General features: G+C 45.1%; 1 protein-coding gene across 1 annotated transcript; it reads right to left on the bottom strand.

The window, feature by feature from the left end:
- Positions 1-5476: 5476 nt before the first annotated feature.
- LOC118369932 (protein Wnt-8b-like) lies at positions 5477-18529 on the bottom strand. The gene is made up of 7 exons (XM_035754708.2): positions 18367-18529; positions 17473-17506; positions 10887-11025; positions 8984-9109; positions 8555-8697; positions 6736-6876; positions 5477-6630 (listed from the first exon to the last, which is right to left on the bottom strand). The coding sequence occupies exons 1-7, from the start codon at positions 18480-18482 to the stop codon at positions 6202-6204; spliced, it is 1128 nt and encodes a 375-aa protein (XP_035610601.1). The 5' UTR covers positions 18483-18529; the 3' UTR covers positions 5477-6201.
- Positions 18530-18824: the final 295 nt, after the last annotated feature.

The following is an 18824-nucleotide window of genomic DNA, read 5'->3' as shown; positions in this document are numbered from 1 at the left end:
GGTAGAGACCTGTGGATGGGCAAAGAGTCAGTGTGGATAGTCTGTGGGAGAGGGAGAGCAGTAGTTGTTAGCCATTTCATCGTCTTATGTCCAGGGGATAGAAGCTGTTTAAAAAAATTGCTCAAGATCAGTAAATTTGGTTGGGAATCATTGATGGGCAGCATTATGAAAGGAAAGGAAAGGAAAGGAAAGGAAAGGAAAGGAAAGGAAAGGAAAGGAAAGAGGGATACCTAGTCAGTTGTTCAACTGAATGCATCCTCTAAATCATAGAGGTGCAGGGGGCTGCCGTAATCGACTATGCAAACCATGTCTCTGTTTTCAAGCAAATTTAAGTCAGGACTGAAGCTGGACCCCTCAGAAATCCTCAACGCCTCTTAGAATACCATTCAAATGTGTGTAATTGTCCCATTGAAAATAAAACTCTATCCCAGGGTTAGACTGAGGCAGGTTTCCCTCTTACTTTTTACCTGAGCTTTGCTCCTTTAGTATTTATTTCCCAGTATTTAATTCCCCAGTCCCTGACAGTGACAAGCATACCCATAACATGATGCTGCCACCACAATACTTGAAAATACAGAGGGTTTCACTGGATGTGACCCAAACCTGATATTTTTATTTTAAGGCAAAAAGTTCATTTATTTGACATGTTGTCTTGCAATATTACTTAAGTATTACTTTCTTGCAAAAGTAATTGATTATTTTAAATTTATTTTTAAAATAGGCTTCCTTCTTTTCGCTTGTCATGCAGGCCAGTAATGTGGAGTGAATGCAAGGCTGTAAAATTGTGGTGGCAGCATCATGTTATTGGTATGCTTGTCCTCTCTGTTCTCCTTCTCCTTCATTGTCTGTCTATTAACACCATTCAACCCCGGGACTGATGATGGCCTCCTGGTGTGTTCCCATGCTCTGTGTTTCCTGCTCTGAGCAGTGAGCGGATCTGATCCATGCCTCTTCGCTTCCCATTCTCTTCCCATTCTCTTCCCTTTCTCTCCACAGATCTCACAGTATAGGGATTGACTAGCCACCCTGCTGTGCTGAGACAGGGGTGCACATCTCTACCCTGCTGATACCCCACACCACGCTTTTTACTGCAAGATAGGTTTACTGTTGTACCTTCAACTCAACAATAGCAGATCAGAAACAGAACAATATAATAGCAATAGTAGTTATTAAACCATTCTTCTCATGGAATCCTGCGAGGGGCTCTGTCTCTTGTCTCCTGGCCTCTCTTCTCTTTTCTTTGGCTTTGCTCTCTCTCTCATCCATAGTGACCCTGGCCCCTCTGGGTGTTGTGTGTCCAGATCCACTAAGCCTACAATCCTATTAGTTAGAGATTCCAGGAGGCATTACATGTAATTGTCCTATTTTCCATGCCTTGTTTCATCACTTGAGCGAAATTGTCATTTTTCTCCTGTTATCTGTCTGTTATTCTTTTTCCGATTGAGATTGAAACAATGGCTGTAAGAGATAGGCAGTATGCAGTGTAAAAAGGGTTTATTTTAAAAGGAAAGTTGACAGAGCAATGAGTGTGAGAGAGAGAGAGAGAGAGAGAGAGAGAGAGAGAGAGAGAGAGAGAGAGAGAGAGAGAGAGAGAGAGAGAGAGAGAACCGAGGCCGTATGATAGCCCAACTGAAGTTACACCACACACAACTATAACATTTCCCAGAGCATTTCCATGTACAGGTAACTGCCAAAATAGAGGAAAACCAACATAAAGTGTCTTAATAGGGCATTGGGACACCACAAGCCGCCAAAATAGCTTCAATGGACCTTGGCATATATTCTACAAGTGTCTGGAACTCTATTGGAGGGATGCGACACCATTCTTCCATGAGAAATGCCATAATCCTTTGTTTTGTTGATGGTGGTGAACACTGTCTCAGGCACAGCTCCAATATCTCCAATAAGTGTTTAATTGCGTTGAGATCTGGTGACTGAGAAGTATGGTTTATATCATTTTCATGCTCATCAAACCATTCAAGGACCACTCGTTCCCTGTGGATGGTAGCATTGCCATGGTAGCCAAAATAATGGCCTGCCCTGCATTTTTATACATAGCCCTAAGCATGATGGGATGTTAATTGCTTAATTAACTCAGGAACCACGCCAGTGTGGAAGCACCTGCTTTCAATACACTTTGTATCCCTCATTTACTCAAGTGTTTCCATTATTTTTGGCAGTTACCTGTACGTTGCTTGACGTAAAGTTCCTTCATTTCTTCACACAGTATTTCTTCTAGACATCAATGTGATTGTAACGTAGACGCAGGAAGTCAGGAAGCAGGTGCAGATGATGAGTTTAATAATAATGAACAAATGAACATCAACAGTTACAAAACAAGAGAAGCTTCTGGACATGAAAACTGAACCAATACTGCCTGAAGAGTGATGCTAGAATGTGCTAGATAAAGGGGCAGTAATCAGGGTAGTGATGGAGTCCAGGTGTGCCTCGTGATGGGGTTTGACAGGTATGTGTAATGGGGGTTGACAGGTGTGCGTAATGGGGGGTTGACAAGTGTGAGTAATGGGGATTGACAGGTGTGTGGAATGGGGGTTGACAGGTGTGAGTAATGGGGGTTGACATGTGTCAATAATGGGGGTTGACAGGTGTGTGTAATAGGGGTTGACAGGTGTGCATAATGGGGGTTGACAGGTGTGTGTAATGGGGGTTGACAGGTTTGAGTAATGGGGGTTGACAGGTGTGCGTAATGGGGGTTGACAGGTGTACGTAATGGGGGTTGATAGGTGTGCATAATGGGGGTTGACAGGTGTGAGTAATGGGGGTTGACAGGTGTGAGTAATGGGGGTTGACAGGTGTGTGTAATGGAGGTTGACAGGTTTGAGTAATGGGGGTTGACAGGTGTGCGTAATGGGGGTTGACAGGTGTACGTAATGGGGGTTGATAGGTGTGCATAATGGGGGTTGACAGGTGTGAGTAATGGGGGTTGACAGGTGTGAGTAATGGGGGTTGACAGGTATGTGTTATGGGGGTTGCCAGGACAGGTGATTAGTAGACCGACGATGTTGAGAGTGTGATTGGGTGATTAGGTGCAGTGTGAGGCAAGGTTGAGAGGGTCAGCCAGTGCAGTTGTCACATTCGTCATAATGAGTGGACCAAGGTACAGCGTGGTAGAACAAAAACAACAAAATACCAAACAAAATGTGAAGCTAAATAATAGTGCTAACAGGTAACTGTCAAAGTCATAGTCAAGATCCCACAAAGCACAATGAGGAAATGGCTGCCTAAATATCCCCAATCAGAGACAATGATAAACAGCTGTCTCTGCTTGGGAACCATACCAAGCCAACGTAAATCATTAAACACCCTACCCTAGTCACTATCACGCCCCAACCAACATAGAGAATAAACAGCTCTCTATGGTCAGGGTGTGACAGCAGTGCTATGTACAGCTTTAGGCTTTAGGACCCTGAGGTGCTCCTAGACCAGAAGTAGCCAGAGTCTTAATAACTGTATGATCGACTAAACTTACATCTCCTGGCTTAGCTGTGTGAGTGCATGTGTCTGTGAGTGTATGTGCATGCGTGCTTCTGTGTGTGTGTGTGTGTGTGTGTGTGTGTGTGTGTGTGTGTGTGTGTGTGTGTGTGTGTGTGTGTGTGTGTGTGTGTGTGTGTGTGTGTGTGTGTGTGTGTGTGTGTGTGTGTGTGTGTGTGTGTGTGTGTGTGTGTGTGTGTGTGTGTGTGAAACTGAAGACCAGGAGGATCTAAACGAAAGGCTCCCCAGGTTCAATTATTAAGCATGGTATTATCTTCTAACAGATTCGCCTTTGTTGCCCCAACAGAACGGGATTAGTCCACTGTTTTAAATCACTTCTCTTTCATCTTCCCCCCGAGCGCAATCGCTTCTGACTGACCGGGGTAGATGGTGTCATAGGAGTGTCTGACGGTCTGGGTGTTAAGCAACTCAAAGTGTTCGGTTGGGTCAGCTGCTGTGTGGGGTTTTCATTTCAGCATAACATTTATGGTGACTCTTTCGAGGGCCAATACTACCTTCATGTATTGATGTCAATGGGAGACTTGCACAGATTAGTGATTCCAGAGAATTGCTCTGCTGGGAATGCCACCCCCTAGCTCCATCCAGCCAACGGGGCTCATTTAATGAGGGGTGTGTTCTGTCTCTGAGTTTCTGATCATTATTTCGTAAAAAATATGTCAACAAGGTGTTTCCTTGACACTTTATTGGACAGAAAGACGAGGGTGCAGAAATTAACTGCCCCTACTCTCAATAGGGGCTCCTAATCTCCTCTTTCAGGTCCCATCTCATCTGGAGAGCCCTGTCGGGCTGTCTTCCCCCAGCCCCGGCACCCTCTTTAGGCTACCACAGGTGGAGTGGTGGGTGGGTATCCACCCTAGCAAGCATTTGTTTATCAAACCCACTTGTTGTGGGCACAATACTTGAACTAACTTGTATTGAGGGAACAGTGTGAATCCGTGCAAAACCTTTTCCCAAAGCCCTTTTGAAGGCGGCGTCCATTGAGCCAGTGGAAGAGGAGAGGGGATTAAGTGGCTCGGCAGTGGGGCATTTCCGAGAGGGCTGATTAGCTCGACACTCATTGTTAAATCAAGCAAAGGCAGGCCCTAGAGTAGAAAAGGTAGGTGAACCGTGGAGGCTGAGGGGGCCCAGGAATGAAACAGCCAGCAGGAAGCCACTGGCGAGTTCTCGGCAAAGGAAGGCAACTCCACCAAGTTTTCCTAACAGTTTTTGTCCGAACTCGCCACTCACTCCTTAGGAGGGGTAGAGTAAAAAGGAGATTAGCATACAAAATTAGAGGCGGGGTAGGTGATTTTAAGGATTTTTAAGGGCAACTTGTCTGGCTTCTTCGTGATTCCACCCCACCATGCACTCTGTCTGGACAAAGTTAATGAAACTAGTATTAAACTGTAAAGAAAGTTCTGAGCATTAGGAGAGGCTTCTTGGGGATTACATGGACGAGGGGCAGAAATAAAGAGGAGATATTTGTCAAGGCGTAATTGAGAAAGGCGTGAAGGAAGAGTATCATGAAACGTTTTCTGTTGTTGTTCATTTGTCCCAGAGGGTTATCAGATCCCCAAGTGAACAATGTAACAAGACACAGGTTGTGTTGTAGCCTACCACTGCTGAACATTGGTGATTTATATGTTATTTATATTTATTTATATGTTATATAAGAAATAATCATGCATTTTATTTAAACACTTCTGAAATTAATTCAATACTTCTGAAATTAATGGATGTGAAATGGGTGATAGGCATGCTCAATTAATTAATATAATAGGGGATTTTAGATTATACTTTTTTAATTACAAAAGTTTTAAAGAAAATATCAACAATAAAGCAACAACTTGGGAAAAACATGTGCAATAAATTAACAATATACAGAAAAAAGTGCTTCATTTTATTTACAATTAAATGCATCCTTAAGGCAGGGCTGGGGAAGGGAGGGGAGGGGGGAGGGGAGGGGAGGGGAAGACAGTGCTGGGTTGGGCAGGAGAGTGCTGGGCTGGGGAGGGGAGGGCTGGTCAGGGTTGGAGAGGGCTGGTCAGGGCTGGTCAGGGCTGGGGGCACTGCCACGCGTAGCGAGAGCTTGGGCTGGAGTTGTCATCATGACAGGAAGGAATGTCTGATAAACTGACCAATCAGAAATGGCATAGCTCATTGGTGGTACATATGACAATAAATAAGATGTTGTTGAGGTATGCCATGGACCGACCATTTTGGAAGAGTTGTTCAAGCTATCAAATATGAAGGAGATTATTCAGAGCGGCCGTATTGTAACATACTTTAAATGCCCAATGACTTATATATAATTGGGGGGGAAAGTTTTTAAAATATATACTGTTAAATATATGTATACCATCAGTTCTAGACAAGTAATAGTTACCCTCCTTTCTCTATCATGTAGTTTCATCAAAATGTTTTTTTTACACATTTTCTCCCCCACCATAAAACGTTTAATTAGGATAATAACAATACTAGTCTTATTCAATAAATATATTTTCAATTATGTCTTTAGAACAAAAGCAGAAAGTGTGTTGTAGAAATGTTTGAGAGGGGCACAGCTTTGGTGCACAGAGGTCTGTGAAAATCAGATTGTGAGAAGACATGGAGTGTGGCAGTGATGATGATGATGATGATGATGATGATGATGATGATGATGATGATGATGATGATGATGATGATGATGGTGAGGAAGATGGGTGCCGCTCAGTGCTTCTTCCTCAGCCTCAGGTTCTTCCTACGGCTGCCGGCGCTCTTGTTCTTCCCCCTCTGCCCTCCATTCTTCACGCAGAAGTACTTGGTCACTGTCTTGCGGCACTGCTCGCACTTTACCGCGCAGCACCAGTGGAACTTGCAATTGCAACTCGACACCAACTCCACCTTCCTCTCCTCCACGGCTAAACCACACTCCCCGCACAGCCTCTTGCAGCTACGCTTCTCCCACTTATTTAGGCTCTTGCCCTTCTTCAGGCACTCTCTGCCCTCTGTGCCGGGCAGTTCCAGGGTACGGTTCTCCAGGCAGTAGTCTGGGGAGTCCTCTAAGTGGACCAGTTCTTTACGAGAGATGGAGCTGAAGGTCTCGGAAATGGCACCTCGACTGGCTGCACTGTTCCCGGCCCCCCGGAGCAGGTCCACCTTGAATTAAAGAATAAATTAATGAATGAGAGAATGAATTTTATGTGAAGTGTCTTTAGAGTGCTTATAAACAATATTGTTTAATATAAACAATATATACTGTACCTTCAGTGCTCGGTGGTACTTCTCCTTCAGATAGTATCCCACCTCCCTGAAATCTGGGAGCTGTAACCAGCAGGTCTGTGTGGTGCAGGACCCAGAGACGCCATGGCACTTACACGTCTTCTGCATAGTCCCTTTCACTGCCTGGGAAGGAGAGGAAAGGGAAGGAGTGGAGGGAGGGGTTGAGGAAGGAAGGAAGGAAGGAAGGAAGGAAGGAAGGAAGGAAGGAAGGAAGGAAGGAAGGAAGGAAGGAAGGAAGGAAGGAAGGAAGGAAGGAAGGAAGGAAGGAAGGAAGGAAGGAAGGAAGGGAAGGAAAGCGGGGGGGAGAGGGAGGGAGCGAGAGATTCTTTGGTTAAGCTTTTCTACTGTCTGTAATTCACCTGGAAAAATGGTAATTACATAATAATAACATGAAAATTACGGAAATTAAGTAAATACTGTGTAAACTCCAGACAGAACCTGTTGTTGCCATATAATTATTATGTAAATACCAGGCAAATACCAGGTGAAACAGGAGTGTAGAAAAATGTATAATTACTCAGACTTCTTTTTAAGATCGGGACGTAGCAACATACCGATGAGATGTTTATTGTCTGATTTGGTCTCAGGAAATCAGTTGTGTATATGTGTGGCTGAGTATGAATTTGTTTTAAAGAATCAGTTGTGTAATGTGAAGACTATTGGCTCTTGATTGATGTGTTGTCAGATGAACCCACTGCACACTCAAGCCTTCCCATTTGACAAAAAGAGGATGAATTTACTAAGGGAAAAAGGATAGGTTCAAGGTTCATGCTGGAGTTTTTGTGGTCCCCCTCAATATTTCCTGACTTCACCCCGACCCAGATGTGGAGGAAGGGAGGGGGAAGAGCTTTCTCGCGAGGTGAGTGCCGAATCAAAGTTTCACATTGAGACACTGACTGTGTCCCTCCTGGAATGAGAGGAGTATTTATTAGGCAAGGCCATTGTCAACATGTTTTCTGCCATGAGTACACCCAATGAAGAGTCTACGGAGAGTCTATTGAGTGGCAAAATTAAAAAAGGGTGAATTTGTTTTTGTTACAATGATGCTCCAGGTGCCGTGGGGCTCGGAGGGGCAACGAGGCCCCAACAGGAGGGCCAACTACTCCAGCCTCTCGCTTGTGGTCCTCCGTCCCTGACTAAGGACTCCTTAGGGGCCACACAAAGACCAACAGAATAAATGTTGGATGCTTATTGCAAGAATAAAACCAAAAACGACTTAAAGAAAGCGGGCAGGCAAAATACTGGCCCTGGTCTGCAGTGTGTGGCAGCATGGGATACTCTAATTAAGAACTAGCACCAGTGATCCTGAGATTCTGAAACTTAAGACTTGTCATAATAAAGGACATTCATTGACTGGGGAACAGGCCCTTGTGGTACAACGAATACGCTGTGGTTATTGGAGGACAAGTGGCACCTCACTTATGGGGACGTGAAAGGGATGCTTGGGTGGTACGCTTGCTGTATGCTGTAATACTCAATGAGCAGACTAAAAAATAAAGAAATTATTCTAAAGGTACTTTACATTGAGCGGTCGGTCAGTTGGGGGTTGAGTGGGAAACTCAAATATCTGAGCCTTCACCTTGAACTACAAGAGCTCCCTCCTATGGCAATTGCACTGATTCAATCTCAACATGATCTGGGTTTTCAGAACAACCAGAAAACCAAGCTCTAAATCAATCTGGAATCATGATAATATTTCACTATATCATCAAAGTTTTTTAGATTGTATGGTATTGAAGGATAGATTACCCCTTCTATCACCAAGGTGTAAATGAAAAGTAAAGTTAACTGAATACTGTACCTTGCGTCCAGCCTCGTTGTTGTGGAGGTTCATGGCGGCCCGTGCGTCCTGGCCTGTCTCCAGCGTGTCAACAAACTGCTTGGAGATGGCCTCACCGAACCCCACGTTGTCACTGCAGCCGCCCCACTGCCAGCCTGTACCCCCTGGGGACACAAGCAGGAGACATCAATTTGTCTGTATGAGAGGATGGCTCACCATTTGTGATGAAAAAACGTGGAAGGGTATTATTTCCAAGGTACTTGAAAAAATACAGGTTTTGTTGTTTTGCCTACAACCGAATCACATTACATGAATACAACACAACACAGTGTGAATACAACACAGCTTGAATACAGCACAGTGTGAATACAACACAATGTGTACACAGCTGTTTCATCTATGCATGTCTTGTAATGATCTGTGTGTGTGGATTTTTAAATCTTCTCTTACCCCGCTGTCCGTTCCTGGTGTCATCACAGCCACAGTTGTCAAAGTCCCCCAGACTGCAGTTCCTCGTCAGAGTGTACATGACCCCTGCTGAACTGATGGCATGGACAAACGCTGTCTCCCTGTTCGCTGTGGGAAAGAAACATATATTATATATAATATGATATAATATTATATGATAGTCACTTTACAAATGACCTCGACTAACCTGTACCCCCACACATTGACTCGGTACCCACTGTATATAGCCTCGTTATTGTTATGTAAATGCTATTTGATTTAGTAGCAATGATTACTGAACTGATGGCAAGGACAAACGCTGTCTCTCGGTTTGCTGTGGACAAAAAACAAATATTATATATAACATTATATGACATTATAATAGTAATGATTACTGAACTGATGGCAAGGACAAACGCTGTCTCTCTGTTCGCTGTGTGTGAGAGAGACATTTAAATTCACTCAGGAAAACCTTCTCTTGAAGAGGTCATTCCTCTCCTCTAGTCATTATCTTCAGAGTGGGGCTTCTACTTCAACGCCTCTCACTCCACGGTATCCTTTATCTCCTATCTCTCCTGGTAATTAACACATTGGCTCTAATTGCCATTGGCGTGCCATATTTTCGCAAGGCCCCTGAGCAATGTCCTGTCGATGGGTGGCTCAGTAGGATGTTGTGAATTGGATTTGTAGCACAATTTTAGCCAGGGTGACCGTGGGGTTGCTGTTGTTTTAGCCAGGGTGACCATGGGGTTGCTGTTGTTTTAGCCAGGGTGACCGTGGGGTTGCTGTTGTTTTAGCCAGGGTGACCGTGGGGTTGCTGTTGTTTTAGCCAGGGTGACTGTGGGGTTGCTGTTGTTTTAGCCAGGGTGACCGTGGGTTTGCTGTTGTTTTAGCCAGGGTGACCGTGGGTTTGCTGTTGTTTTAGCCAGGGTGACCGTGGGGTTGCTGTTGTTTTAGCCAGGGTGACCGTGGGGTTGCTGTTGTTTTAGCCAGGGTGACTGTGGGGTTGCTGTTGTTTTAGCCAGGGTGACCGTGGGTTTGCTGTTGTTTTAGCCAGGGTGACCGTGGGTTTGCTGTTGTTTTAGCCAGGGTGACTGTGGGGTTGCTGTTGTTTTAGCCAGGGTGACTGTGGGGTTGCTGTTGTTTTAGCCAGGGTGACCGTGGGGTTGCTGTTGTTTTAGCCAGGGTGACTGTGGGGTTGCTGTTGTTTTAGCCAGGGTGACCGTGGGGTTGCTGTTGTTTTAGCCAGGGTGACTGTGGGGTTGCTGTTGTTTTAGCCAGGGTGACCGTGGGGTTGCTGTTGTTTTAGCCAGGGTGACTGTGGGGTTGCTGTTGTTTTAGCCAGGGTGACTGTGGGGTTGCTGTTGTTTTAGCCAGGGTGACCGTGGGGTTGCTGTTGTTTTAGCCAGGGTGACCGTGGGGTTGCTGTTGTTTTAGCCAGGGTGACTGTGGGGTTGCTGTTGTTTTAGCCAGGGTGACCGTGGGGTTGCTGTTGTTTTAGCCAGGGTGACCGTGGGGTTGCTGTTGTTTTAGCCAGGGTGACTGTGGGGTTGCTGTTGTTTTAGCCAGGGTGACTGTGGGGTTGCTGTTGTTTTAGCCAGGGTGACTGTGGGGTTGCTGTTGTTTTAGCCAGGGTGACTGTGGGGTTGCTGTTGATTTGGGCGAGGCGACCATGGCGGCTGTTGGGTTGCTGTAATGATCCTTTTGACTGATGAATCTCATGACTAAACAAACAAATGCCATCCTTCCTCTGTGATCTGGATGGGCCTATCTGTGACTTAAACCGGTCTGTTATTAAAGGGCAGATCAAATGAGTCAGCATATACAGTACTACATTACTTTTGACCATGTAGTGTCCTACATATCTTCTGGTCAAAAATAGTACACTATATTCATTGGCTCTTACCGCTGCGGAGGCTTCTGTGTGTGGATAGCTGCAGGGCTCTTTCAGGGCAGTTCCATCGGTCCCAGGCAAACTGATACTTACACTCCTCGATACCGCTCTGAGCCCCGGCTGCTACACTGCTGGAGTAAATCAGGTACACCTTAAGGAACACAGAGTGTATCATCAGGTCACTTAAAACTGAATACGTTCAATCATGACCATGGGAAGCAACACATTCTAGGGACATTTACTTCCATAACCCTAAAAGTCGTAGTGTATACAACATGTTTTTTGTTTTTAACAACGGTGGGAAAAGTCTTAATACAATATTAATTCAACTTTTTTAACCTGTTTCACAACCCCTGAATGAGTTGGAATCCCAAGCCCTATTCTTTACAAGATCACTATGTCCACTTGGCTTGTTCGCCTAGCTCTCTGGTCCTTGTTGAGACTGTGTGAATGATATGTCTCAAGTGGCCTGTGCAGAGACTGAGCCACCACCTCTCTGCTTCTCACTGGGGTCTGGTGGGCTAATGATGACCACCCACCACACCATAGTACTGCACAGGACAGCACTGCCTTCCCTGCCACTACTGCCTGTAGTTTATTCACACGCAACACACATTATCTAATGCCTCTCCTCCTCTAGTCTAGTCTAGATCTATCAACCCAGGGAATCCTACTGCCTCTAGTCTAGATCTACCAACCCAGGGAATCCTACTGCCTCTAGTCTAGATCTACCAACCCAGGGAATCCTACTGCCTCTAGTCTAGATCTACCAACCCAGGGAATCCTACTGCCTCTAGTCTAGATCTACCAACCCAGGGAATCCTACTGCCTCTAGTCTAGATCTATCAACCCAGGGAATCCTACTGCCTCTAGTCTAGATCTATCAACCCAGGGAATCCTACTGCCTCTAGTCTAGATCTACCAACCCAGGGAATCCTACTGCCTCTAGTCTACATCTACCAACCCAGGGAATCCTACTGCCTCTAGTCTAGATCTACCAACCCAGGGAATCCTACTGCCTCTAGTCTAGATCTATCAACCCAGGGAATCCTACTGCCTCTAGTCTAGATCTACCAACCCAGGGAATCCTACTGCCTCTAGTCTAGATCTATCAACCCAGGGAATCCTACTGCCTCTAGTCTAGATCTATCAACCCAGGGAATCCTACTGCCTCTAGTCTACATCTACCAACCCAGGGAATCCTACTGCCTCTAGTCTAGATCTACCAACCCAGGGAATCCTACTGCCTCTAGTCTAGATCTATCAACCCAGGGAATCCTACTGCCTCTAGTCTAGATCTACCAACCCAGGGAATCCTACTGCCTCTAGTCTAGATCTATCAACCCAGGGAATCCTACTGCCTCTAGTCTACATCTATCAACCCAGGGAATCCTACTGCCTCTATCTACCAACCCAGGGAATCCTACTGCCTCTAGTCTAGATCTACCAACCCAGGGAATCCTACTGCCTCTAGTCTAGATCTACCAACCCAGGGAATCCTACTGCCTCTAGTCTAGATCTATCAACCCAGGGAATCCTACTGCCTCTAGTCTAGATCTATCAACCCAGGGAATCCTACTGCCTCTAGTCTAGATCTATCAACCCAGGGAATCCTACTGCCTCTAGTCTAGATCTATCAACCCAGGGAATCCTACTGCCTCTAGTCTAGATCTATCAACCCAGGGAATCCTACTGCCTCTAGTCTAGATCTATCAACCCAGGGAATCCTACTGCCTCTAGTCTAGATCTATCAACCCAGGGAATCCTACTGCCTCTAGTCTAGATCTACCAACCCAGGGAATCCTACTGCCTCTAGTCTAGATCTACCAACCCAGGGAATCCTACTGCCTCTAGTCTAGATCTATCAACCCAGGGAATCCTACTGCCTCTAGTCTAGATCTACCAACCCAGGGAATCCTACTGCCTCTAGTCTAGATCTATCAACCCAGGGAATCCTACTGCCTCTAGTCTAGATCTACCAACCCAGGGAATCCTACTGCCTCTAGTCTAGATCTATCAACCCAGGGAATCCTACTGCCTCTAGTCTAGATCTACCAACCCAGGGAATCCTACTGCCTCTAGTCTAGATCTATCAACCCAGGGAATCCTACTGCCTCTAGTCTAGATCTATCAACCCAGGGAATCCTACTGCCTCTAGTCTAGATCTACCAACCCAGGGAATCCTACTGCCTCTAGTCTAGATCTACCAACCCAGGGAATCCTACTGCCTCTAGTCTAGATCTATCAACCCAGGGAATCCTACTGCCTCTAGTCTAGATCTACCAACCCAGGGAATCCTACTGCCTCTAGTCTAGATCTATCAACCCAGGGAATCCTACTGCCTCTAGTCTAGATCTATCAACCCAGGGAATCCTACTGCCTCTAGTCTAGATCTATCAGAACCCAGGGAATCCTACTGCCTCTAGTCTAGATCTATCAACCCAGGGAATCCTACTGCCTCTAGTCTAGATCTACCAACCCAGGGAATCCTACTGCCTCTAGTCTAGATCTATCAACCCAGGGAATCCTACTGCTATCAACCCAGGGAATCTAGTCTAGATCTATCAACCCAGGGAATCCTACTGCCTCTAGTCTAGATCTATCAACCCAGGGAATCCTACTGCCTCTAGTCTAGATCTATCAACCCAGGGAATCCTACTGCCTCTAGTCTAGATCTATCAACCCAGGGAATCCTACTGCCTCTAGTCTAGATCTATCAACCCAGGGAATCCTACTGCCTCTAGTCTAGATCTATCAACCCAGGGAATCCTACTGCCTCTAGTCTAGATCTACCAACCCAGGGAATCCTACTGCCTCTCCTAGTCTAGATCTATCAACCCAGGGAATCCTACTGCCTCTAGTCTAGATCTATCAACCCAGGGAATCCTACTGCCTCTAGTCTAGATCTATCAACCCAGGGAATCCTACTGCCTCTAGTCTAGATCTATCAACCCAGGGAATCCTACTGCCTCTAGTCTAGATCTATCAACCCAGGGAATCCTACTGCCTCTAGTCTAGATCTACCAACCCAGGGAATCCTACTGCCTCTAGTCTAGATCTACCAACCCAGGGAATCCTACTGCCTCTAGTCTAGATCTACCAACCCAGGGAATCCTACTGCCTCTAGTCTAGATCTATCAACCCAGGGAATCCTACTGCCTCTAGTCTAGATCTACCAACCCAGGGAATCCTACTGCCTCTAGTCTAGATCTACCAACCCAGGGAATCCTACTGCCTCTAGTCTAGATCTATCAACCCAGGGAATCCTACTGCCTCTAGTCTAGATCTATCAACCCAGGAATCCTACTGCCTCTAGTCTAGATCTATCAACCCAGGGAATCCTACTGCCTCTAGTCTAGATCTATCAACCCAGGGAATCCTACTGCCTCTAGTCTAGATCTACCAACCCAGGGAATCCTACTGCCTCTAGTCTAGATCTACCAACCCAGGGAATCCTACTGCCTCTAGTCTAGATCTACCAACCCAGGGAATCCTACTGCCTCTAGTCTAGATCTATCAACCCAGGGAATCCTACTGCCTCTAGTCTAGATCTATCAACCCAGGGAATCCTACTGCCTCTAGTCTAGATCTACCAACCCAGGGAATCCTACTGCCTCTAGTCTAGATCTACCAACCCAGGGAATCCTACTGCCTCTAGTCTAGATCTACCAACCCAGGGAATCCTACTGCCTCTAGTCTAGATCTACCAACCCAGGGAATCCTACTGCCTCTAGTCTAGATCTACCAACCCAGGGAATCCTACTGCCTCTAGTCTAGATCTATCAACCCAGGGAATCCTACTGCCTCTAGTCTAGATCTATCAACCCAGGGAATCCTACTGCCTCTAGTCTAGATCTATCAACCCAGGGAATCCTACTGCCTCTAGTCTAGATCTACCAACCCAGGGAATCCTACTGCCTCTAGTCTAGATCTACCAACCCAGGGAATCCTACTGCCTCTAGTCTAGATCTATCAACCCAGGGAATCCTACTGCCTCTAGTCTAGATCTATCAACCCAGGGAATCCTACTGCCTCTAGTCTAGATCTATCAACCCAGGGAATCCTACTGCCTCTAGTCTAGATCTATCAACCCAGGGAATCCTACTGCCTCTAGTCTAGATCTACAACCCAGGGAATCCTACTGCCTCTAGTCTAGATCTACCAACCCAGGGAATCCTACTGCCTCTAGTCTACATCTACCAGATCTATCAACCCAGGGAATCCTACTGCCTCTAGTCTAGATCTACCAACCCAGGGAATCCTACTGCCTCTAGTCTAGATCTATCAACCCAGGGAATCCTACTGCCTCTAGTCTAGATCTACCAACCCAGGGAATCCTACTGCCTCTAGTCTAGATCTATCAACCCAGGGAATCCTACTGCCTCTAGTCTAGATCTACCAACCCAGGGAATCCTACTGCCTCTAGTCTAGATCTATCAACCCAGGGAATCCTACTGCCTCTAGTCTAGATCTACCAACCCAGGGAATCCTACTGCCTCTAGTCTAGATCTATCAACCCAGGGAATCCTACTGCCTCTAGTCTAGATCTACCAACCCAGGGAATCCTACTGCCTCTAGTCTAGATCTATCAACCCAGGGAATCCTACTGCCTCTAGTCTAGATCTATCAACCCAGGGAATCCTACTGCCTCTAGTCTAGATCTACCAACCCAGGGAATCCTACTGCCTCTAGTCTACATCTACCAACCCAGGGAATCCTACTGCCTCTAGTCTAGATCTATCAACCCAGGGAATCCTACTGCCTCTAGTCTAGATCTACCAACCCAGGGAATCCTCTAGATCTGCCTCTAGTCTAGATCTATCAACCCAGGGAATCCTACTGCCTCTAGTCTAGATCTATCAACCCAGGGAATCCTACTGCCTCTAGTCTAGATCTACCAACCCAGGGAATCCTACTGCCTCTAGTCTAGATCTATCAACCCAGGGAATCCTACTGCCTCTAGTCTAGATCTATCAACAGGACCCAGGATCTATCAACCCAGGAAATCCTACTGCCTCTAGTCTAGATCTACCAACCCAGGGAATCCTACTGCCTCTAGTCTAGATCTATCAACCCAGGGAATCCTACTGCCTCTAGTCTAGATCTATCAACCCAGGGAATCCTACTGCCTCTAGTCTAGATCTATCAACCCAGGAATCCTACTGCCTCTAGTCTAGATCTACCAACCCAGGGAATCCTACTGCCTCTAGTCTAGATCTATCAACCCAGGGAATCCTACTGCCTCTAGTCTAGATCTACCAACCCAGGGAATCCTACTGCCTCTAGTCTAGATCTATCAACCCAGGGAATCCTACTGCCTCTAGTCTAGATCTACCAACCCAGGGAATCCTACTGCCTCTAGTCTAGATCTACCAACCCAGGGAATCCTACTGCCTCTAGTCTAGATCTATCAACCCAGGGAATCCTACTGCCTCTAGTCTAGATCTATCAACCCAGGGAATCCTACTGCCTCTAGTCTAGATCTACCAACCCAGGGAATCCTACTGCCTCTAGTCTAGATCTACCAACCTAGGGAATCCTACTGCCTCTAGTCTAGATCTACCAACCCAGGGAATCCTACTGCCTCTAGTCTAGATCTACCAACCCAGGGAATCCTACTGCCTAGCCTAGATCTATAGGTCCCTGAGTTGATAGAGCCTGGGACACTCAAATTAGTATGATATGTTACATTTGGTGTGGTTACATAAGACAGATGGTTACTTAAGGAAAAAATGAAAGTAGGGTGGTTGGTCGGGCATATAATGCAAACGTCTAGCAACCAAAGGTTGTGAGTTCGAATGTCATCATGGACAACTTTAGTATTTTAGGTAATTAACAACTTTTCAACTACTTACTAGTTTTTAGCTACTTTGCATCTACTTATCATGTTAGCTAACCCTTCCCCTTCCCCTAACCCTAACCTTAACCCTCTTAGCTAACCCTAACCCTAACGCGTTGACTTAACTTCTAAACTTAACACTAACCTTAACCTTAACTCCTAACCCTAACCCCTAGCCTAGCTAACGTTAGCCACCTAGCCACCTAGCTAGAACTCGTAACATATCATAGGCTTTGCAAATTCGCAACATATTGTATGTTTTGCAAATTCGTAACATATATAATACGAATTGTATACAAATTGTATACACATGGATACATACCATACAAAATGTAGCATATCATACTAAAGGAGCATCTCTGATTTACATATAGAATAATAAGAATAGCTCTAAGACCAGGTTGCCTCTATACACACTGAACAAATAACTCTCCATGCCTCTACTATCTCAGCCCATGGACATTCAAAGCTTCTCAGCCTTAATAGAGTCAAGAGCCGTAGATAGGAACCCAAAAGGTCACCATAACACTGATAAGGCCTACCCTTGCTGTTGTTACAACAAATCAATGATGAAAGGACATATTTATATTTATATGTAACCATGACAATCTCATTCTGGAGAAATGCAGTCTAACAGAGGGGAAAGAGAGTAACATACGCAGACAGCAATAGGAGATCCTTACAGGGGTGGTCTTTGCTCTCTTTTTTGGGATAGGGAAAGAGGGATCTGGCCAGAAGATCAAAAGAATGTTGGCTTACCTTAGGTCCAGTCATAAGGAAATTATTCACTGACCTGGAAGAGGAGACAGCTTATTAACTCTGGGAATTAAGAGTTGTCCTTCAGCCAGGGCAGGAATTCCACAGCTCCCTCACTTAAGTCTCTCATTAGTTATCTTTAATAACATTTAATAACATGGTACGATAGCATCATTGGCTATATTAAATAACATGGTACTGAAGCATTTATTATCATACTCTCAAAAAGTCAGTGTCCTTCAGTAAAGGGAGGGATTTCTTTGCTCCCTCATTAGATAACTATCTTTAATAAAAATGTAATAACATGGTACTAAACCATCATCAATCTAAATCATTGTCTCCCATATGAATGAATCCCCCCGCCTGCTGGTCAATAACCATGCTGGTAAAGTGACATTTCTTGGGGATGTTATATCCAAAATACTTCAAATAAAGCCCTAAGCTAATTATGATAAAAGTATTAATTTATACTGACAAAATACATTGTTACTGGTCACATACACAAAAACTCAATAAAATACAGTGGGATGAAAGTATATTCATGAGTAATAAACATGCAACAAACAAGAATTTTAGGAAAATATTTAATTATAATAATGTAATAATTGTCCATGCCTACATTCTCATAAAGGAAAATCAAGAAGCCTAACTGTTTCCCAGTGGTGCACCAAACGATGTAATTTGGTAAACAATTTTGGAAGGTAAAAAGAACTGAACAGAAACTAACTTTTTAATTTGATCAGTAAATAGAAAAACATTTCAACATATAAATCATGGAACTATTTATATATTCCAATAGGCATTATGTACCAATATTTCATGAACGACCTTCCTATCACATACATTGCATCAAATCATTGAGGCAATCACAAAGAATCCAAAATGGTTCAAACTCACCAGCTGCAGCAAGACGTTGTCATGTGAGACATCAACATTAAGATACAGTAAAAGAACTCCAAATGCATGAACATCCTGCCAGAAGAGACGAGAGAGGATAGAGATGGCATGCACATTCAGCAGCTCTCTAAAGGAGAAGAGGGGATATAGCGAGAGGCTACCAACCCTACATACATACACAACTCCACTGGCTGTATATGCCAAGGTTCTTATGAGGGACTCACTCGAGGGGGGCTCTGAAATTGACCCACTCTCATCCCAACAAGAGATGATCTACTTAATTAAAGATGCTCCCCTTCTTACTCCCTCGACCAATCAGAAGGAGCACACCGAGGAGAGACTGAAATGATCAAAAGGGCACCCTGGGCCTCGGGCGGACAAATAGCAGCCCGAAATCTCTGTTTCATCGCGCGGCCTTCTGAAGGATTCAGGATAAAGTTAATTAATATTAAACCGGC

Source organism: Oncorhynchus keta, chromosome 36 (assembly GCF_023373465.1).
Source record: "Oncorhynchus keta strain PuntledgeMale-10-30-2019 chromosome 36, Oket_V2, whole genome shotgun sequence".
Classification (NCBI taxonomy): Eukaryota; Metazoa; Chordata; class Actinopteri; order Salmoniformes; family Salmonidae; genus Oncorhynchus; species Oncorhynchus keta.
This window is presented reverse-complemented; position numbering and strand designations above follow the sequence as displayed.